Source organism: Halyomorpha halys, unplaced genomic scaffold (genome assembly GCF_000696795.3).
Source record: "Halyomorpha halys isolate HHAL.00 unplaced genomic scaffold, Hhal_1.1 Scaffold333.1, whole genome shotgun sequence".
In the NCBI taxonomy this organism is placed as follows: domain Eukaryota; kingdom Metazoa; phylum Arthropoda; class Insecta; order Hemiptera; family Pentatomidae; genus Halyomorpha; species Halyomorpha halys.
In genome coordinates, this window is record NW_027113196.1 from 450,822 (window position 1) to 475,275 (window position 24,454).

At 29.6% G+C, this 24,454-nt stretch overlaps 1 protein-coding gene and 1 long non-coding RNA gene across 14 annotated transcripts in view; one reads left to right on the top strand and one right to left on the bottom strand.

Moving 5' to 3' along the window:
* Nucleotides 1–24,454, top strand: part of SLO2 (slowpoke 2) — a 471,240-nt gene that overhangs the window by 401,500 nt on the left and 45,286 nt on the right. For 7 of the 13 annotated variants that reach the window (XM_067050782.1, XM_067050783.1, XM_067050787.1 and 4 more), the window contains exons 11-16: nt 4,327–4,544; nt 6,742–6,891; nt 8,374–8,819; nt 9,826–9,973; nt 17,503–17,577; nt 23,689–23,794. In XM_067050782.1, coding sequence (XP_066906883.1) covers nt 4,327–4,544; nt 6,742–6,891; nt 8,374–8,819; nt 9,826–9,973; nt 17,503–17,577; nt 23,689–23,794 — 1,143 coding nt within the window. The remainder of the gene's footprint in view (nt 1–4,326; nt 4,545–6,741; nt 6,892–8,373; nt 8,820–9,825; nt 9,974–17,502; nt 17,578–23,688; nt 23,795–24,454) is intronic. The other 6 variants (XM_067050788.1, XM_067050793.1, XM_067050792.1 and 3 more) reach the window with 2 other exon arrangements.
* On the bottom strand, nt 15,589–17,484 carry LOC136796609 (uncharacterized). Its single transcript, XR_010844351.1, has 2 exons — nt 17,400–17,484; nt 15,589–16,615 (listed from the first exon to the last, which is right to left on the bottom strand). It is a non-coding gene; the product is annotated as an uncharacterized lncRNA (long non-coding RNA).

A 24,454-nucleotide genomic window follows, 5' to 3' on the forward strand; every position in this document is an offset into this window, starting at 1 on the left:
TATATATATCATGTACCTACACAAAGTAAGTTGTAGTGACATTCTTTGTATTATTGTCCTATATTTCATTATAAAATTCTAAATTTACAATAACTTGTTTTTAATTTTAAACATCATTATAAAAACCGCCATCCCTCCCCCCTCCTCTAAATCATAGTTTTATAAATCTTCGGTTTTTTTTTTACAAAGGTACTTTTAGGAAAAGAGTCGGAATAATAATTTTAATATTACAACTAAAATAAATGATTGAATATTTACTATTTACATAATTTAATTTTAATTCGAAAAAATTCTTTTAAAAGTCACTATCCCCACCTCCATTGGATAGTTGTTTTTATTAACCTCCAGTTCTACCTGTCTGAGTAGAGTTTACTTAAGGATATGAGTGTAAGAACTTTAAACTTCTTTAAACAAACTTTTATGGAATTGTTCAAAATACTTCACTTTTCTTAATAAGAAATTTTAATTTTCTTCACTGTGTACTTATTTTACTATTATTTAGTTTAGCTAATCAGAAACTGGTGATGTAGATATATTTTTAATTATTATTTATTCTGTTAAAGTTAGTTATTGTAAAGTACGCACTCTATTTATAATACATCTACGTACCGCCACACATTACAGTGCTAAGTATAAGATACATATCCTGTTTGGTAGGACTATAGAATATAACAGTTATATAAAAGGATATATAAGTCTTATTAAAAAGAAAGTTGCATGAGAGAGATGCTGAAATCATATTATAGTTATATGAATCTGAAAATTATATTTTCAAAAAAAACATCCTTTATTATATTTAATTTTCAAAATGCACCCCCTATTCCTAGATTCTAAGGCAGCTTAGTGCAAGAAGAGCTGCAAGAGCCCTCAGAGAATTTAACATACCTGAAAAATTAATACTCATGATAAAGCTCACTATGAAAGATGTGAGATGTACGGCTATAATAAATGGTGATAGATCCGAGAAATTTCCTCCAAGAAAAGAGTATGCACTGGCCTGTATATTGTTTAATCTGGCACTTGAGAAGGCTATAAGAGACACGGGCTTATGCAAGTAAGGAAACATATGTACTTGATTGATCCAATTGTTAGTTTATAAAGATGATGTAGAAATGATGGGACGGTCCCTTCAGGCAGTGATCAAGGCTATCCTTTCATTGGAGGACAAAGCAAGAAAACATGGACTTAAAGTTAATGAGTCCAAATCCAAATGTATGGTGACAGAGGAAGTTCCTAAGCCAAGTGAGAGAGTAACCATTGGGCCTCATTCCTTCAAAACTGTATCAGAGTTTATTTACCTGGGTTATTTGGTCACTCAGGATAATGAGCCTGTTATTGAAATAAGAAAGAGGATTACCGCAGCCAACCAATGCTACTTCACTTAGAGAAAGCAAGCGAATACTATCCAGATAGAACAAACTACACCTCTACAAAACTTTGATACCCCCTATGCTTCTGCATGGATCTAAATTTTGGTCATCAAAGAAAGTTAAAAAAGTTAGAGAAGACGAACAAGCCTGGAGCTATACAAAGCCTTTGGGGAACTTGATGTCATAGCAATGAAGCTAACACGTTTAAAATATGCAGGGTATGTCACCAGAATGACAAATGGAGAAATGCCAAAAATGCTGCTATCTCTGCCATTTCAGAGAACCAGGAAGAGAGGGAGACCAAAACTTAGATGGTGGGACAGTGTGGTAGGATTCCTTTCAATTATTAAATTATTTTTTCAGAATCTTGGGTTTTAGTTGTGAAATGAAAACAATTATCAATATAAATTTTAAAATGCAATAAACAAAAATTTTTTATGATTCCTTATTGCATATGTGAAGTTAAGTATTTAGTTCTTCTTTGTTTAATTTTAAATAATTATTTCATTTTTTTAAACTTTATTGTCTGTGTAATTAATTTATTAGCAGTAAATATATCTTCCATATTTCCCATTCTTTGTTTCCATAATTTTTCTTCTTTTAATAATTTTTATTTATTTAAAATAAATAATTTAATTTCTATCCATTTTAGTCTCAACACATTTTATTTTTCTTAAAAGTCCGACGTTTCGGCCAATCCGGTCATCCTCTGGGACATTTAACTTAATACAATTTTGGAACTTAATGATTTAAAAACTCAACTCCATGCAGGCTATTCTGCCCAGGTTAAAACAACAATTTCTAATTAGTCAATATTCACATTAAAACCAAAATTAAATTCATTTATCACAGTCACTATTTGTTAAAACTTTATCACAACCTCACTTTTTAAGAGTGAGACTAAAATGGATAGAAATTTAATTATTTATTTTTAAAAAATTAACCAGTCTCAATAAAGTGTTAAAGATTATAAATTAAATTTTTATTTAGTTTTTGAGAGTGATTGTATTTATCAATTTTAATAAATTATTTTAGTTAGTTAATGAATAACACAAGTAAGTTTTTAAATTTATTTATATTACTCTTTGACTGCACCCCCAACCATCTTCTCATCATATATATTATCATAGTTGACCATGAACTATCTTCTCATTAATAATACATTATTGTCTATATTATTATTTTTTTAGCAGTAAATATATCTTTCATACATGTCATTATTTATTTCCATCAATGTTGTTTTATTTCTTCTTATAAATATTTTTATTTAGTATTTGAGATCAGTTCTATTTATCAAATTTGATAAATTAGAGTTATATAATCTTTCATTCGTAAGTTCTATTTAATAAATTATATCCATTCATTCATAAGTTCAAATTAATGAATTAGGTGTATTCATTTAGCCTCAAGACTCATTATCAATTTATTTTACTTTTCCAACATTTCAGCCAATCTTGCTATTATCAAGAGTAATCTTAATTTTCAATTCAAGACTCACAATAACACTAAAATATTAGCAGGCTATTATACTTAATTCTAATATAATACAGTAAATTAACCTATATTTGTCTACTATATCATTTAATATAAATTCTTTTAATTGAAAATTAGTAACAAGTATATTATATTAGACATACATTTATAAGTAGTATATTCTATTAGGCTTAGGGGAGCAAAGTAGCTCAGTGAGTAAAGGTGCTGTGCTACTAACTCTAAGGACCTGTGTTTAAATCCAGCCGTGGTAGATAATTAATTATTTCCTTTTTCAATGTAGCCATGAGTTAGTGGGTTTAAGGAGTCCTTCAATCTCATAAAATGTGTTATGGCAGGTAAGGGTTTAAAATGAACCTTTTAAAAAACCCTATAGGATTTTAGATAAACCCTATGGGTTTAAAGGAAGCCTTTAGCCCAACCGTAAAGGGTAATGAAAGTAAAAGAAATGTACTGTCAAATTTTGTATTTTAAATAATTTAACATGATAAAATGAAACCTTTGAAAAGAAAAAGTATATATACAAAATACAAACTAGAAAAAATATAGCATAATCAAACTTATAACTTTTACTAAAATAAAAATTAAAGTTGAACAGAGAAAAGAAAAATGTCTTTATATCACTGTGGGTAACTGATTGGGCCCCTGCTGTGGGTAGGTTGTTGTCCACCTGGAGATAGATTAGAAAAGGATATGTCCACACGCTTTGTTCTCATGAAGGATGAGCCAAAACTGTAGTGATGAAGTGAATATGATGACGTAGATAGCTAAACTGCTGACTTCTAAGACTGCTTCAAGAGACAAGTACATCTGAGCCGGAGTACTGACACAATGTGACCCTAAGGTGTCATTTGTACCTCTGCAGTATAAATAATAACAACAGAAAGAAGATTTGTTTTTAACATAATAGAAAAACTGTATGTTACCTTACCGATTATTGGAGAACATTATTGGCCACAACAAAGTGGGGACCCTTAATTGGGGAAAATCTAGCAGTTGAGCATGATCATGCACACCGCTGTTTAAGAACTAGTACTTCCTCAAAAAGTACTGAGCCCCTAACCCACTCATGGGTTCCAAGGATACAGATTTTTATTTTTTATTTCATATTAGACTTGGGCATAATAGCCTGAAACTATTTTAATGACTGTGTGTATTGTGAGACTGTAAAATTAAAAATTAAGATTAACCTTGGTAATGGCAAGGTTAGCCGAAACTTAACTGAAGATTAAAATCAATTAAAAAAGAGTGTTGATGTTAAATAGATCTAACATAATACAGCTAATAGATTTAATTTTTCTGTAATCTATATTGTACCTTTAAAGCCAAAATTCTAGCTGCCAGAATTAATAAAACAAAAAATAATTGTAAAACTTTCATAACTTCTAGTAATCTTATTTTATGTTGGATAATTCTATTCTATTAATATGAACAGATAAATAAGATGCCCTTATTCTATGCTCAGGACGAACACACCATTCTGCGGTCTTGGGCTGTGAAGGACTTTGCTCCTTCTGTGCCCCAGTACGTCCAGATCTTCAGGCCGGAGAACAAGCTCCACGTCAAGTTTGCAGAGCATGTGGTCTGCGAGGATGAGCTCAAGTACGCTCTTCTGGCCAATAATTGCACCTGTCCGGGTGCCTCAACCCTGGTCACCCTCCTTCTCCACACCTCGAGGGGGCAGTCAGTATATTTAAAATATTTAGATATTGTAGAGATATTTGTATAATGTTCTTTTATGTTATTTTTATATCCCTAGGAATAATATAGACATTAAAATATTCACATATAATTTATTGAAAGATCATTTATTGACCATGTATAATCAATAAATTAAAGTTATTCTGGGTTCAGTTAAAAGGCAACTCAAATAGTACAAATACTATCTATTATGAACCAGTGTTGAGGAAGTAAGCCAAAAATTGGCTTACTTCTTACTAAAAGAAAAATTAATTACACTTCCAGTGTAAAATTAAAAATGTACACTTTCTGACTTTTCTCCTTAACATAAACCCTGCGAAGTAGGGCAAAACATGGCCTCGTAATAAATAATTTTGTACAATTTGAATTGCGTTCTGGCTGTACCTAGATCATCTTCACTTTATTGTATATAATTAATCCATAAGAATGAAGGTGACACTATAATGCAGTAGTTCCCAACCTTTTTTAGCATCAAGTACCATACGGTTTATCCCATGACAGTCACGGGCAGGGAAAGGCCTTCAAACTATTTGGTCTACCAAAGATATCTAAGGCTATGGCTAGATTCTTTGATTCCTCTGTTTTCTAAAATTATTTTAACTGAAGAAGAAGATGTGATTTAGTTTTGAGTTCCGTATGCCGTCAACTTTGAAACCGATCACACAATCCTTTGTAGCAGAGTTTAGTGTTTCATCAGTTCTAACTAATAACAAAACACCACAAGGAAGTACCAAGCCAGCAGCAGCAGAGGCAGTAGACCTTCCTCTCCTCCCACACTCCTCCAATTGACTGAAAGACATTTTTATGATTATCACTTCATTTTATTAATTCTATTTTGTAAAATTATTCATTGTATGTGTAAAATTATTCTGTTTATACTTTCTTTTTATATTTTTTATTTTTCTATACTTACTGTGGTTGTTATCTTGTTTTGTTTTTAGCCCTGAAGAAGGCTAGAAACTCTAGCCGAAACGTCGGCACATTAAAATAAGTTAATCATACTTATTTGTATTTTTCATTGACCGCACCCCCAACCATCTTCTCCTCATTTTATGATATTATTTCACCATCTGCTAATAAGGCCAAACTGTATAGATTTATAAATGAATAGATGGAAAAAAAGTGAAGAAGGGAACAAGACACTACTGTCTGGATTGTGACATCGACTTATGTATCCCGTGTTTTTAAATCTATCATACAGAGGCAAATTACTAACAACATACATATAAAACAAGTTTTTTTTTTATATTTTGTATTACTTGCCAAAATATTTCCCATCATGAAAAAAAAAAGACATTTTTTGGACCAGTGAAGGGGTAAATAAGAGGAAGAGGGTTGGGTGCAATCAAAATAATTCAGATAGAAAAAAAAAAAACTATTTATTATCGGCCAAAATTTTGTCCCATATTGCAGGGCTTCATCAGGGCTAGAAAAGATATGAACAACTAAAATTAAGCAACAGAGTAAGATAATAAGATAACATAAAATAAAAATAAACTACGGTTAAAAATTATGTAAAATATGTGAAAATATATAAATAAAAAAGAAATAGAAAAAAGTATGGACATATAATGAAAAGGGAAATCATAAAAAATAAAAAGTAGATAAAAGAGAAATGTAAAAAATATAGTACATACTAAAAGAAAGGAAATAAGAATAAAATAAATATTATGTAAAAAAGAAAAATTTTCCTTTTTTTCTTGATCTTTCATTCTATTTTATTTTTTATTAACTTTACTATTTATTTTATGTTATCTTATTCTCTTAATGTGTTACTTAATTTTAGTTGTTTGTATCTATTTTAGCCACGATGAAGCCCTGTAACGTGGAGTGAAACATTGGCCCATAATAAATAGTTTATTTTCTAATTGAGTTATTTTTGACCGCACTCAGACCATCTGCCTTTTATTAATTACACACAGTCAATCAGCAATCTTCAATTTTTTTTATTTTTGTATTTCATGTTGTGTTTATTGAAAATAAAATTGTTTTTATCCAACTTAACTGATTCATTACCTAAATTTGAACTAAACATCTATAAATTGTATATATTGGAGATTGGCTTCCTGCCAGGATGGATTGCTATAAAATATATTAATTTAATTTAATAAAATATAAACTCAGCAATATGTTTATGTTTCATTTTATAACATTAAGAGATACTGTTTTGCTTCAATAGGGAAGGGCAGACCTCATCTGAAGAGTGGCACCGACTCTATGGTAGGTGCTCCGGGAACGAGATCTACCACATCAGGCTGGAGGACTCTAGGTTCTTTGGTGAATATGAGGGCAAGTCGTTCACATACGCCAGCTTCCACTCTCACAGAAAGTAAGTATCGCTGATTGAACATTATTTATACCGCTGATGCTGAAATGATTCCTAGGATTAGCCCAAGCTATGAGCAAATTCTCTCATAGTTTAGAGTAAGATTAATCTATATTTAAATCAAATTATTGTACTATAACTTCCATATTTGGAAGAAAAGGACTGGGAATTTTATTTAAAGCAGAGAAATGGACTGACAGGCCAAACATCCTCTTCCTATGAATTCTTAAGTTATCTTTTTCTTATTCAATAAAAGGTAAATTTTAATTTTGGTCTGCTTTATAATTTTTGAAATTATTCTTATTTGATTTATTTAAGCATTAACAAAAAATTCACTCTTATTTTTATTGCATTCTGACATTTCCTGAACTAACAACTTAATTGGGATGCATTCTTCTAGCTCAGATCTTGTTAAAGCTCTTCCATTAGAACAGAACCACAGTGTTTTTCTAGAAATCTGTTTGAATATTAGAAATAGAATAGGCACTTTAATTTATACTTCCTTGATAGAAAAATAAATTGTATTTAAAAATTTGTTATTTAAAGTATATTTATTTATATCTCCATTTCATGTTCCTACGCCATGGATCATGAACGTTTTTCACCTGTGTGTACATTTATATGTTATCTGCCAGGTAGAGGGAACTTATGTAATTTTTTTTTTTTTTACTGAAATAAGTTTTAATAAAATGAATTACTAATAAAAAGGCCTTATATGAGAGTAGCTTCACTGCTACAACATATGCAGGCGTTTATGTCGCTAGACCTCATAGAGCTACTGTACTCCCATGACAGCTCATTTTCTTACGACAGTAACTGTACTATATGTAAACCATGACAGTTGCTGCGATAGTTTCTTTTGAAACTGTAAAATATCATGATGTCAATTCACATTAATGTAACAGCAACTGAACTGTTGTAATATGTATTGTTATCTATCATGCTATACATTGTGGGAAGTAAATGTTTTCTATCTTTGGGGTAGCTTCATTCCCACAATACATAATGTCAGCTATCATGCTATACCAGGTATGACAGTATTATCATAACCACAAGCACTGTGAACTGACCAATCCCTCAAGCATACTTAGATTCATAGAATCTGCACATCTTAAACTTTTATAAGCTTCGTGTTATGTTATGTTTTCTAATCGTACAATGTTGTATTGTGTACAGTAGACCTTATTGGTTGCAGTGCTTTCTGGAAAAAAAAAGGTTGATGACCCTTACACATTACAAATTGTCCCCAAGCCGCAACTACTACTTTACCTAGGTATGTGAAATACAGCTATACACAGGTGCCCTCTTTCTCAATATATTCCTGGATCTGCTACTGCTCTAGCCTCAGAATCTATGCTAAATTATCTTAGAAATCCTAAGTGTGGGAGTTTTTTCTAAAAAATATTTTATGCAAGAATATTTTGAGTGGTATAGTCCTTTACTACTGTCTTAGATGTACTGATTAATTTTATGCATAAAATTTAGATACGGCGTTGCGCTGGTTGGAGTCCGTCCTGCAGAACTGCCAGAATTCTATGAAGACACGATCCTCTTGAACCCTGGGCCTAGACACATAATGAAGAGGACAGATACGTGCTATTACATGTCTATTACCAAAGAGGAGAACTCAGCATTTGTAGTGGCCAATCAAGAACAAATTCCACAGGCAAAGACTGAGGGTGATTTTAAAATATACTTTATATTAAAAGTTGGAAATATGTATAATTTATTTATGTTAAAAAATTTGGCTTTGAATTTTTTAGAAACAATTGAGACGATGCTCTCAACTCCTAAAACTAAAGAAGTCATTACAACAACAGCAACGATGACCGATTCAGTGAGTGGTAGCACTGGTAACCATTTGGGAGTACCAAAGCCTCCCGAAACCAACCCTAATTTGCTCAGTCCTGAGATTCTGAACCAGCGGAGAGGTAATGTTTACTTTTGACGTAGTCATCATGAGTCTCATTTTAAAAAACTAAACCTTTATTAATTTTTTCCAATTGTATGTTAAGAAGTATACAAGTACACATAGTACATAATTGGTTAAAGAAAATATGAAAAATAAATTTTTTATAATTAAAAGATCACAGAAACGATCTGTGTCCAGGTTTGGTTGACCCATAATTATTTACATTGGACAGCCTTCCCATTAAATATGTATAATCCCATTAAATAAATAATAATAATAACAGTTGAAGAATACAATAATAATCCAATAAAGTATTAAAAAAATAAATAAATCTATACCACTACAACCCATGAAGAGTCAGGAGTGTAGAACTTGGTAAGAAAATATCGTTACCAGACCAATGGTTGTGCAAGGAAGTGCTTTGATCAGAATCACACTCGACTGCCAGATTTTTACCCAATTAAGGACACCCATTCCATGCGGTTTAGTGGACCCAGGAGTGCTCCTGAGCCTACAAGTCTGACTAACAGATACATTAAAACAGAAAATAATTTTCTGCCACAGCCAGATGTGGACCGAATTCCTTGGAATTAGTAGCACAGTGCCTTACCATTGAGCCACCCACTTTGATATAGTATAATATATAATACAATAATAAGAATAATAAAATAATCCTCTTAAATAAATGAGAACAAGCTTCCCATTAAAATAAATAAGAAACAGACAATCATTAACCCTCCAAGAATGGTCAAGCCCATGTGAGCACAGCAAACATACCCCTCTCAAAAGGACAGCTGTGAACTTACAGAGAGCAGATTTTTTGAAGCCAGTTATAGCTAAACAGAGATTGTTTCTGGAGTTAAATCTTTTAGCACAACATTGGCCATGATTCATTAATTATTTTGGTATGAAAGAACATTTTTTTTTCAAATTTTTGGCACTGAAATTACTTGACTTTATCACTCCTCATATCTAATCTAAAAAACTTTCCAATCCTCAAATTGAAAAATGAAATTCGACTACAGGTTCCCGGCGGCCTAGCATCCTTCCTGTACCAGACATGATCACATCATCAACACTCAACATCTCCGCTACACCTCAGGACGAGATAGACGAGAGCGAAGATGAGATGGATGATGATGTGCCATGGAGATCTCCATCAGAAAAAATCGCGTAAATAATTTACTTATTTACACTTTTTCCCTAAGTTTTATAGTTAATTTATATGAACCCGTTTAGACTTTGACTGTCTCAAAATTGAATTATTATTGTTTCTGCATTGCTTTGAAAAAGTCTTTCTCGCACGTTTCTCTTTTCTTCTCATTTAATATAATTTAAAATTTAGCAATGTAATATTTTTATTATTTTAATATACCTTTAAGATGGTTTATATATTGTTTTAATAAAACTATCTCTATATTTTCTATATTTTTGTTGGCCCATTTGAAATTGCAATTGGAAATTTCAACATATAGCAAAAAGAAGTTTTTACAATTTTTTTCTTCAGAGATCATTATTAGTGAAAATTTTTTAATTGTATTGTTTATGTTATAACATAAGTTTTTATCTTTTTCATAACATTAAATAAGATCCATACTTTAAAACTATCTCAGTTGATATTTTTCATACTCTTGAATTATACTTTGCTCCCATAAAACACTTTATATCTAATTCAATTGCACTAAAAACCAGTGACAAAACAAATTGTAGGTCAAATAGTTGTGTCTGTTGTGATGTTTCCGTTTGTGTAAGGAACATGCACTTTGGCATGGACCCATAACTTTGTAAAATAACCAATCCACTGAGCTTATAGAAAAATAAAAAATTTATTCATCAATTAATGTTAACATGATCCATTATACGTTAAATTTATTTGCTCTTCTTTTCCAATTCTGACAAAACACAATCCCATTAGATGCACTCTATCTTGTTAAAATTCTTGTTTCTTTAATTTTTTTTAAGATTTATTAAAATGATCCCTAAATTTTTAACTGATTTCAGAATCAAATACAAACAGATAAAGAACACACAAATTATTTTAGTTTGCTTAATTATTCAGTGACTATATCAACCAAATTGAACAATCGAACTCACATATACAATAATCAGCCAACAGACATTTTTTTAGTGTGTGTTTTGTAAGCTATATTGATATTTTTTTATTTTAAAACACAAACCCGAGAGGTTCTGTGTCTTCGTTTAATGTTACAAATTCCAATTATTGAAAAAATATGATTGATATAGCTTACAAAACATAATTTAACAAAAATGTTCCTTGGTTTCTTATTGGATATGTGCGTTTTTATTTAGTCTTCAATTCAAAAGTTTTTGTCGTAAATTTGATACAATTTATGAAATAAACTTAATTCCAGTTTTACTATCATCAGTATCTATCATCAGATATTAACTTACTTCAACTACATATAATTAAAATTTGTTGTTTTTTTTTTTTACTCTTATTTCATAAGGGTTTCGTTTTACAAGTCGAGGCTATAACTTATAACATCATATTCCCAAGTTTTATATTTTTCTTAAAGTGAAAGTTTATGGGGTTCATGCTTTAACTTATTTTAGAACCTACAAACTATTTACAATGTAACAGGCAGTTCCCGATGAAAATTTAAAATCTAACAGTTGAATCAACTTCTTCACATGTAGCAGGAAAAATCTATTGATTTGAAATATTTGTTATTTAATATTTTCTGCATGCTTTTTTTGATTTGGGATTCTGTAAAATTCTTGAAAGCACAGCACTTTTCCAGCACAAATGTCTTTCGATTGTGAAATGCAACTTTTTTCAATGAACCTTTTTTATGTAAATGTTTGCTTGAAATGTGTTTGATGCGTTACTTTTCCTTTTTATCTTCTAATCTTCAATGTTTGTTCTTCCCAAAGTTCATAGTTTAATTATATCATCCTATAGTAGAATAATTTTATTACATTTATTAATCTATAGTATGTTATTTAAATTTTACCTTAGAAACCTAAATCTTTTATAATTATAAATATAAACACTTAGTTTATCTTTTTGAATTTTATTTTTATAAATTAATTTTCATCAAATAGTATAATGTAATTTATTTATTTAATTGAAATACTTAATAGCTTGAATTTTTATAAAAATTATCATATTTAAAATATTAGACATTTTTTATCCTAATTACTATCGAACATTGTAGTCTGATTAGTAGTCGCTAAAGGTACATGAGGATATGAAATTGTTTGAGCAAATAATTGAAAAGCATAATATAATTGCATTTCCTGCATCGTCTGATTCTCGAAAAGATATGACACATCTCTTCTACTGACAGTTAAGCCTTACTTGATGAAGTAGAATACGTTTTATATTTTGATTCGCTTCTCTGTTTACTTTATTTTTATTATTGTACATATTTATACACTGGTCTGCTCTGGTTGAGATGCATGGTGCTCTTGCCTGGCGTGTCTATTATTCTGTTATAAATTTATTTAAAAGATATTCTTCCTCACTATATGCATGCTCAGGCTTTATTTGATACATTCTTCAGAAGTCCATTTGGCATTATTACAATGGTAATACCAATAGTAAAGTCCCCTATTTTTTTAAGAAATACTAAATTCAATTTATTTTCTATACTATGTATTTATATAATTTAATAGTTGAACATTAGGCTATTTATCTACTCATTCGTCACTTCGGTCTAAGCCAATGTTCCAGTTTCCCACCATTTTCCTGAGAAAGTGTTGAACACTATCTTTCATTTTGCCATTGGAGCTGAATCGCCAAGTGTCATTTAGATTAAGGGAACAGGTGACAATAGGATTACAGTAACAGGGGTCAATTAAATTTATGTGGGTTCCATGTCAAGTGCGAAGGGCTGGGAGCAAACTAGCTGATCAAGCAACAAGAGAAGCACTCGCGGTCTTGGGACAGGTTAAAGAAATTTTAGCTCCATCAGATATGAACAAACCCCTCGAAAAGGAAATTAGAGATGGATGGTGAGCTATGTGGAATGTAAGCCCAGTATACAAACCAAAAATTAAAAAAAATAGAGGTTAAACCCTGGGGTAGATCATTTGAGGGTTTAAGATGATGCTAAAAACTAACATAATTTGCTTTTTTCTATTAAAAAAATTGTTCACCTACTTTATTGAAATTCTCATTATGTTTTTTTACAATTTTTAGTGAAAAATAATATCATTTAATAAAATCAGTTATTTAATAATAATTCAAAACACTATCCAAATTATAGTCTCAAAACTTTTATTTCTTTTACACGTCCAACGTTTCGGCCAATTCGGCCATCTTCAGGGACAATCTACTCAGGTATAAAAGTGTATTAATAGTGTTTAAAGAGAAATAATTTTGACTGTGGTTTTTAATGGATATTTGACTTATTAGATATAAATGTTTTGACCTGGGCAGAATAGCCTGTATGAAGTTTTTGGAGTGGTTAAATTATATGTTTCATAGTGAATTGAGTAGATTGTCCCTGAAGATAGCCGAATTGGCCGAAACGTTGGACGTGTAAAAGAAATAAAAGTTTTGAGACTATAATTTGGATAGTGTTTTGAATTATTATTAAAAAATTGCCAGTCTCAAGAAAGAATTTTAAGATTATAAATAAAAAAATCAGTTATATTTTGTTCTTATTCTTCAGAAAGAGACAATTCGTTTGGTATGTAATAATCATGAAAAAAAAAATGTTTACTTTATGAGCTATGCACAAAAATCCTTAATTTTGTTAATAACTTTTTTTAACCGAAAAAAATCGGGCCAGCCTATCATCTTCTCAGGAAAATTTTGGACATTAGCAAAAACCCCATTACAATCAGATAATGGTATGGTAGTGCATATGCATATACATGCATGAACAAATAAATATTGATTTTTAAATATTAGATAAACATAATTTAATGTCTATAAAAAAATTAGAGAGCTTACATTTGGGATCACCCTTGTATTTACTCATTACAAGAAATGTTTTAAATGTATGATAAAAAAGGTGAGTTGTGGGCTTACACTAATTCCTATTTTTGGTGACTAATTTTAAAATGTTGCTCAATATAAGTAATTTGTTTTCAAATACTGCTCTAATCACTGTCAGTAAATGTTTTTGAGGTTAGATAAGAGGCGTTTACAATGTGGGATATAAGGAGTGGAATGGGGTAGCAAGATTCTCATTATTTTTGGTGTTGTGTTTTCCTTGAGATTATAACATTATCGTACATTAAACAATACTCTTTTGATGTAAATATTTCAAAGGTCAGAAAAGAAAGAGCATAGGAGTGGGAATGATGGTCATCGTAAATTCCTAGGTTTGGGGACTAACTATAAATATATAGTTACTTAATATAAGCAAATTATTCCAAAGATTATTCTACTTGCCATTAATAAATGTTTTCAAGATAAAATAAGAGGGTTTATTATCATGAGATATTGGGGACAAGACAGAAAGGTTGAGGAGGAGACAAGACGAGATTCTCTCTAATTATTATCATTTAAGTCATATCACATCGAAATTATTATTTAGAAAATCCAACATATTTTTCTACTTATTATTTTTATGTTCCATATAAAAACTTTTCATTCATTGCTATCATTGTCAAAGAACATGCAAAAAATTAACTTATTTTTGAAAAGGTTAATAATATCATCCCCCCACAAGCATGTACAGGAGTAATTTGCAATAAAAAATATTTATTAGTAACCAATATTTCACCCTACCTTGCAGGCCTTCATCGGGGCTAAATGTGAACAAGATATAATCATTGTAAAGTATAATAAGAATAGGAGCAAAGTAAACTAAAAGAATATAAATATAAATTAATGGAATAATAGTAAATAACAAGTATAGTAATGAATGATAAAATTGAAAATGTACCACTGTACACCAACATTACTATAATAAAAATATGAAAATGAATAAAGGGTGAATTTTAAACATTTTCGGATGAATTTTGTGCAAAAAGATAGAAGCACACTGTAGCTTTCTACTTTGGAGCAGAAAAAATTTTAAGTGATTGGTGGTGGTAGGAATAATTCTTTCTTTGGTAAAACTTCTCCTTTATAGTTACCACAGATTAGTGGTGGTAGGAATAATTCTTTCTTTGGTAAAACCTCTCCTTTGCGTTTGCCACAGATTGGTGGTGGTAGGATTAATTCTTTCTTGGGTACAACCTCTCCTTTAAAGGTGGCATGGATTCAATTGTGGCTCATTCATAAACATTTTAATTCGGAGTAAGAGCCCTCTTAATTAGTTTTTACTCCTTTTTAATAATAATTCATTGTTGACTCAAACATAATGTTTCAAATCCATCTTTAAAAAAAAATCTCTGCATTCACCATTTTTCTGGAAGCAGATATTTTAAAAATAATTTTTTGCCTTCTATTCCAAAGTTCTTTGGTCTTTTTTTTTTTTTTTTATCAAATCTAAAATTTGTATATGTTCACTCTACCGCTTTCTTCTTGTGCACTCCTCCCTTAGATAAAATCTGTAAGGCAACAGTGCTATGTCAAAGGAATTCGCAATAATTCTTAGAGGAAGATTCTGTTACTTGATTTTTGGAACATGAAATTTTGTAACATGTCAGTTATTTCTTTAACACAATTAAATATTGAAATGATAACGGTAACTCTAGTGATCCTAATAGTTAAATGTTTTCTCAGTTTACAAAAAAAAAAAAATCATTAAACTATTGTAATAATTTTAAAAAATATAAAATTAAAATAAATAGAATCTTAATAGTTTTTTAACTTTCTTTCAAATATAAAAGATAATTTGGGTTCAAATTTAAGAACTTTACTCTTAAATGGATAATATAATTTATTCAAATTTAATAATATAAAAGACTCTTAATTTTATTATATAAAAAGAAAGAGAGAGAGACTCTTAATCTCAGGGCGTGTTGTTACTAGACAATCAGAACAGGCATTTACAATAATCTCAATTAATTTAATTTAAATCTATTATACAAATGTATTCTAATTTAGTTATAACAAAACTAACCAAGCTCACTATCTTCCTGTTGATATCCTTGATGTTCTTTGTTCTTGCGTCCAAAAATGCTGTTCCTTTGTTCTCCTGTCCAATATGGCTTCTTCCTTCATGCTGGACAGAAATTGATGAAACTACATCCTCTCTCCTTGAAGCCCCAGACCAAAGAGAAGTTATTCTCAGCCAATGGTAACCTGCCTTGAGGTTACATGTAAACATCATTGTCCCCCAACAGTTAGGGATTTTTCCAAATGATTTATTTTCTGAATATTATTCATTTGCACTATTCCTTGATTTCTAATTTTCCTTTAATTTACTGTATCTTCAATTATGATGGGAAGAGTTAAAATAGTTTTTATGATATTTGAATCTACTCAATGTGGCATTGACAACATACCGCCATCTTGTTTTTTCGTATCACGAAGTTATTATAAACAATGAAACTTGGTTAGTTTGCTTTTTGGATAAACAAAGCAATGAATATTAAAATGATACATATAATAAAACATATTAAAACCATTTATACATCAAAATATACTATTTACTAAAAAAGAGCATATTACACTATACAAAATAACTCAAAAAGTTTACAACAATCTCACCATCTGAAGTAGACTTATTTTATTGATAATGTGACAAAAAAAAAAATGTATACACCAATGAAACTCGATAGATAACACTTCAGGAGGCTGGTATAGGCAAGAGAGTTAAGGCATCACCTTAACAACTTTGTAATGCAGATTCGAATCGATAGTCCCATGGAATGAAAACTCGACCTTCCCATTTTGGTCCCAACCTCCCTATCCTCACTCTTTTCCTCCCATATGTCAGAAATGGCCTGGAAAGGAGTCAACAAAAACGAAAGAAATGATAATACTTTAGGTCATAGGCGAATAAAAATTAATTACTTATCAGTGTAATAAACTAATTCTTTGTACAACAGATATTGTATTAGAGGAGCACAAGACTTACTATTTTGTACCAAGACATCAGTGCTCCATGCTAAAAGAGAAAACTAATAGCTTACATAGACCACTGACCACTGGTTAGGTTCTCAAGGTGCGTGTTTAGGCTAGGAACTAATTTAGGAGGTGTGGTGCACTAAGTATCAGAAGGCCTTGGATAAACTGTATTCAGTAAGGTTAGGTTAACTGAACAGAAGGAAAATTGACAGGTGGATCGGACGTAGTGAAGAATCAATTTTGGAGAGTTGTGCCAGGTCAGGCTGTAACGGCTCTTGACTGCTATGAGGGCAGCTCGGCTACTGAAAGTCATGATTTACTCAGGGATCAGCAGGTAGCAGCTAGCTGCTACAAGCTAAATTCTGTGTTGGCCTATTCACACACTGTGTTGGCCTATTCACACCCTATTTGGCATAACCTCAACTCATTTTACAATACATTTATAAAATTGTAATATTAAAAAAAAATTGTTCAGTACTAAGACTTGGATACATACTCAAGCTATGGCCTCAGCTTATAAGGATTAGTATTACAAAGCTTTACAAAAATTTTATCACAAAATTAGAAAGTCAAATTTTTCTTTGGGAGTAGTACGTAATAATAATGTAGTTATCTCAAAGTCATTTTTTTATTTAAAAAATTAAATATACCTGTCCCTACCTATTGGCATTGATGACCAGTGTGTAAAAATGTATGTTGAGTTTTGCTGTTCTATGTGTTGTTGTGTTGTTTTGCATGCAACTGATGTTTGCACCTTCCCCAGGTTCCATGTTTCAGTCTCAGACGCAGATCAAGACGATTTCCTCCCGCCTTCAGGATGGAGGGCTGAAATAAAGAGGTAAGATAAAACTAAGGAAAAAAAAAATTAAAAAAAAGAAATATTTATTAAAATCCTTTCTTGCCCTTTTTGTAGAACAGAAAACACTAACACTCCTTAAATTTAATTCATTGGTAACAATCAAATTTCCTACATTAATCTTATATAATATATATTAACAATAATCATAATTATATCTTGTTAATGTCAACATTTTCAAGCAAATTATCATTTATGCGATTAAATATAGTACCAGTCATATAACCCTGACCTAGTAATTGAAATTCAGTAATAAATCAAAATTTAAAAAAAAATTTAAAGTAACTTATCCTAACATTCATATTGTAAGTTTATGAAACCTTTTGTTTTTTTGGAAAATATCATATAATAGTGAAATAAAGAGAAAAAAAACTTTAAATGTTAATTATTCCTTTTAAATTAATAAAATTAATAGATTATGCTTGCAATGATCTTAGTCTCAAGTATTTTCAATCAAAGCTTAGTTTTAAACATGACTTCCTAAATTGAAAATTTGTACATTTGAAAATCTGATTTACTATAATCTCTATTCAAAATTTCTCATCAAGCTTATGAACATGTTCCTTTTCATTTTTTTCTTTTTTTTTTTCTTTATATGACCTATACTTTAAATAAAAATTATAATTGCCTAAAGGTCAAAAATATGTTTATAAAAAAATTCTAACCTATAAAAATAATAATTAATTGCATTGCCCCTCCCTCCCCCTAGCCTATTATAAACCTTAACAATTTAACCTTCCTTTAGAGCATAAGTCATTGATCAAGTAACATTAATTTGTTATTAAATTGAAGTTGATAGTTTTGATAGGTTTTTTTTTTTTTTGTACAATACAATTTTAAAATACTCTTTTATTAATTAATTTTTTCTCTATATATAATTTATTAACTTCATTTATGGTAAAATGAAGTTGACAAATTATAGAAAATTGTAGAAGCACTGTTTTCAAAACCAACAGTGAATTACATAATGTTGTATGAGGGGAGGAGGAGTTTGAAGCATCCAAGAAGAGAATAACTATATGTATTAAAACATTATATTTTTATTCTAAGTTTTTGACCGTTAAACAATTATAATTTTATTATTATTTTTTTTTTTTATCGCAGGACCTCCCAGTAGATGTTAAATTCATCTTGAATTCCTCTTCTGTTACTTAGTATTTTCAAATACATCATCTTTGTTCCCAAAACATCAATTTATGACTGATAATACTCACCATCATACACAAAATTGATTTTTAATTTCTGCATTGTTGATCCATTTAATCAATGCACGGAGCCTCTTCCGTGTAAATTTTTGCATAAATTGCTTGATTTTTACTGATTTTGCATGAAAATATTCGCTTGCTATTTGTACTTTCATGTAGATATTTCCATTTTATTAAAAATTTGCATTTTATTTTTTTTTAATATTTATAAATCTTTTTCTATATATTTTATAGTAAATTTGTATTCTAAAAGTGGTATACTGCCATTATTTATATGGTCTATTCTAACAAAAAAATTGATATTGAATTCTGGGTGAATTTAAGAACTATGTATAATGTTATATTTTTTGTATCAGTCAATTTTTTATATTGTTTATGAGAAAAATATGCTTTGAAACCAAATCTACTAATGCGGCTATTCAATCTCTTAATATTATCATGAAATTGTATAAAATTATAGATTTTCAACTTTCAACCGAGTTGAACTTATCAAATTCACAAACTGAGTACATGATATAACTTATTAGGTCCTTTGATTTTACATACATTATTTTTATATTCTCTTACATCCTACAGAAACCATACCACATCCATAAAACAGTATATTTTAGTACTCTATAAAATGTAATATATAATTAAAATTATAAATATGCACACTCCATTGTATGAGGTATTAAGATGCAAAAGGGTATAAGTCCCCTTAGTATTGGATATGAATATGGGTACATTGGAATATGAAGTAGCTCAGGAAATGGGCTAAAAAAAAATAACTTAATAACAAATTGACAGTAAAAAGTCAAATTTTAAAAGAATAACGACTCCCAGATAATTTATAATGATATAAGACAGACAAATCAAAATACTGGACTAAATAATGGAAAGAAGTCCAAAAAAACGTCCGAAATAGAATATTAAAGTTGAGAAGTTTAAAGGATTATCCTTGAAATATAATAAAGTAATAGACAGGTAACAAAAATATTGTTATTATTCTGTGATAGTGAAACTTTTTTATTAAAATCATTAATTTATAAACTATATTAGAAAACTGACTCAATTTGAAGCTGAAAAATCTTTCAATTAAGTATCTTTTATTAATTTGTTTTGAGATTTATAAACTACTCATAATTCTTTCAGTTAGTTCTCATAAAACTTTATTAAATATAATATGTTTATTTATTAAACTAAATTAAAAACACATAGGTAATGGAAAAATATCCTTCTGTCGAAGCCTTGAAATTTTAACTAAAACACAAATTACAAAACTTAAAAAAAAAAGTTATATTCTTTAAAACAATGCTTTTAACAAGTCATTAATTTAAAACTACAATGCAGTATTATTTTTAACAAAAAAACAAAAACAATAATATCAAACAGTGGTATGGTATTTATCCTTAACGAACTGAGCTCTTTCCAATATTGCGCATCGTATATAGTTGCTAAGAGGGCTCCAATTAGGGCCTTTTAATGGACTGAGTAATTGTTCTCCAAAATATTTTATTGTAATTACACTATACTTGTGACAGGTTGTCAAGAAGTGAAAGGTATCTACTTTTTCTTAAGATTTACAGACGGGCAGTTATTGATACTACATAAAGATTTATTATAGAAATACTTTATTTAATAACTGAGGCATTGCATTCTAAAACAAAACAAGTACATTTTTTAGGTTTTTTTAATATTAATTATTTCTTCTTTAGCAGTTTTTGTTCTATGCTAGAGATCCTTAGCCTTGTGCCTGTCACATCTGCTAGCATAACTGTGCCCCGAAAGTGAAGCTACTGTCAAGTTAAAGCCACTTAGCACAGTGACACTGTCGCTCCAATTTTCATGTTGTAAATTGTCTAACAGTTACTATCACAATAGCATTTACTGTCATGATAGTACAGTAGCACTATCTGATCTAGTGAGATAAATTTTACGGTCACTTAAGTTCCATTTATTAATGATTACTTTTTTTTAAAAATGAAGATGGTCCAAGTGTAGTAAAAGAAACTCAAATAGTATAAAAATTATTTTATATGAGCCAACTTTTCACCCAATTTTGCTAGGCTTCTTCAAGGCTAAAAACAAAATACAAAAATTACAAATATTTTTAAAAAATATAAGAGTATAAGAATATGAGGTAAACTATGGCAGAATGTAAAAATAAATATGTGAAAAATTATATAAAAATAGTAAATTAAAAAAAATAGAAATAAGCTGTACAAAAATAAAAATAAAGAAAATAATGAATGAAAACAAGAGACTAACCTTATATCAAGGAAGACAGTGGGAAAGGGATGGTAGAGCTGGAAAGAGGTAAAGGTTTGGGGAGAATGATAATAACAGAAAAGACGGTTACATGCATAAGAGGAATAAAAACTAAAAATTTTATAAATATAGTAGGATAGCATTAGGAAACATGTACTGGGCTCCCTCAGGGCTAAATAAAAACGAGATAAAATATTGTAAGATGTGACAAGAAAATTAAAATACTTATACAAAGAGAGTAAGAAATTATACAAAAGATTTTTTAAATGAAAAAGACAAATTAGGTTCAGAAAATATAAATATAGATAAATAGAAAACTAGTTAATAATACATACAGCCATCTTTGATAGAATTGTAAATATAGAACTATAGTAATAATATGGTAAAAAGGTAGGTGTCAATTGTATATAGGTAAAATGACTTTGCTTATCTATCTTTCAATTATTAATTTTTTTACTATCTTTCTATTCTAATTTTCTTGTCTCATCTTAAATGTTTTGTATCTTGTTTTCATTTAGCCTTGATAATAGTACAAGAGCCGGGAAGAAAAAAAAGGCAGTTATTTTACCCCAATTTTTGATTACTTTAATGAAAACTATGTATAATTACTAGTCAAAATTGATGAGTCTGCCAAGTATAGGTAGGGGGAATAACAAATGGCAGCTGTTTCAAAATCTCAAAAAAACATTAATTTTTCATTCGGAGCTCTATGGCTTAAAAATTACCAACAACACTAGAAAATCTAAGAGAACATTATTTAAAGAAGAGTAAATTTTCTATAATATAATAATAGAGCTATTTATGTCCAATAGTTCTCAAGATATATCTTTTTAAAAAGCAACATTTCTTAAAAATCTACTGAAAGATTAGTAGTTAGTTAATTTATTTTGAGAAATCTATATCTCAGGAACTATATGACGTATAGATGTATAGATATTTCCTAAAATAAATTGATTTATAGTTGTTCGGATAATAAGTTTGAGTTTTGAAAAACTTTATTTCAGAAACCATAGGACATACATATGTCTGTCAGCACTCAAATTAAAGCTAGTTAAAATTATTATAAAATAGTTTATAACATTTATCTTTGTAGGAGTAGTAGTTTTTATGATATTTGACAAAATAAATTCACAAACTGTTAATTTCTAGTTGTTTGAATAAAATGTTTGATTTTTGAAAAAAAATATCTCTAGATCTATAAGACGCACATATTGCACTAGTATTTCTAAAGTGACACAACTCAAAAATCGGTGTTTTTTAGTTATGACTATGAAAGAAATTGGTAAATATATCTTTATGAATCATCAAAACTGTATCAACCTAGCTTCAGAGCCTGTCCGCCAGAGGGCACTTGTGTCACTCTTGCTGCCTTAATGCTATTCCCCTCCATAGGCAAGAGTGTCACATTGTCAGTTGTCTTGAATTTTGAGTTGTGTCACTTTAGAAATACTAGTGCGATATGTCTGCCAGCACTCAAAATAAAAGAAATTTAACTTACTATAAAGTAGTTCATTACACTTATCTTCATAGGGGTAGTAGTTTTTATGATATTTGCATATAAATATAAATTTGGCAAATGAAAATTTGTCCCAACAACTATAAATCAATTTATTTTTGCAAATATCATGAAAACTACTACTCCTATGATGATAAACGTATTAAACTACTTCACAGCCCATTAAACTAGCTTTAATTTGAGTGTTAACAGACCTCTGTACGTTAAATGGTTTTTGAGATATAGATTTTTCAAAATAAATTCACTAACTACTGATCTTTCAGAACATTCTGTACCTCATTTTTTAAAAAGCTATATCTCGAAAACTATTGAACGTAAATAACTCTATTAGAGCTTTTAGTTTAGCAAATTTACTCTACTTTAAATGATATTCTTTTAGATTTTCTATTGTTGTTGGTAGTTTTAAAGATATAGAGCGCCAAATGAAAAATTAATTATTTTTAACGTTTTTTAAGCAGCCGATCCCTCCTATGTTTACTTGGCAGACTCATCAATTTTGACTAGTAATTATACATAGTTTTCATTAAAGTAATAAAAAATTGGGGTGAAATAACTAATTTTTTTCTCCTCTTGAACTCTTGTACTATAAAGCTCTGTAAAGTTGGGCAAAACGTTGGTTACCATTAAATAGTTTTTTTACCGTTATTGATGGCCACCTGAACTACCTTCCTATAATGTACTTCATACAGTCAACTATCTTCTTTCAATATAAATACTTTAATATTTATTTTAATCGACAAAACAATTACATTGGTGCCTACCACCTGGCAGATTTGAACCTTTGAATGTTCCCTCAGGTACAAAAAAATTAATCACCACTGTTCTAGACTGAGATGAAAGGATTTCTTCCAAAATCTGTTCGATTAAATGCAGTTTAATTGATTTTGGAATAAATTCTTTTATCTAATACAAAAACTGTTTAAAAATATATATATAAATTAGACTTGGCTGATTTTGGAATGCAACTCTTCTATTACAGAAATTTAACTCTATTATTTTCTAACCAATTCATTCTAAGACAATGTAAAATCTGTTAATAAAGCTTTGCTTAGCCTAATCTATAAATTATAAACCTCAATTGTTTTATTCGAGACTAAGATAATTTGTTCTCTGCCCACTCAGGATAGTGAAAGGTTTTCCCCCAGTCTCACCGTACATTGGAGTTAGTCCGACGCTGTGCTACCTCCTCAAAGAGAAGAAACCTCTGTGTTGTCTTCAACTTGCTCAGGTAAAATTATTCAACCTATTTTTATATCATCTAAATATTTTAAATTGAATATAGGCTCATTCTCATTGATATGGGACAAATTCCAGACCATTTGTAGTTTCTTATTTTTGATTGAGGAACTAGGAATATTTATATGTTTTAGTAAAAAACTGTGATTTTTTTCTTTTAGCGGTAAAATATTTCTTTTGAGGAGAAAGACTGTTAAATCCATCAATATTTCAAGGTTATATCCTGTCCTGGTATGATATTTCTAACTTAAAGATTTTTTAAAAGGCCTTTTCACTGTAAAAATTGTAAAACAAGTTCTTCTAGTATAAATCGGAATATTTCCGTTTATTGAAATATGAGGTCTGTACACTCAAATACTTTCTCTAACACTAAAGCTGCTATGACCAGTACAATTACAGCTTGTTGTGTCTTCACTTATATTTGGCCGATAAAGACTTTTTATTTCTTTATTTTTTTAATTTTTCTTCAAACAGGTATCTGGAATGTAAGTGACAAGGCTTCCAGAGGAAACTGATTAAAATATTTTTAAAATATAGATTCAAACTTCAGTGCGCTGTATCTTTGCTAATACTGGTCCAATTTAAATGAGTTTTTTTTTTTTAAGAGAGAGAATAAAATCAATAAAAGTGTGAAAAGTGAGCCCCCTAGCCT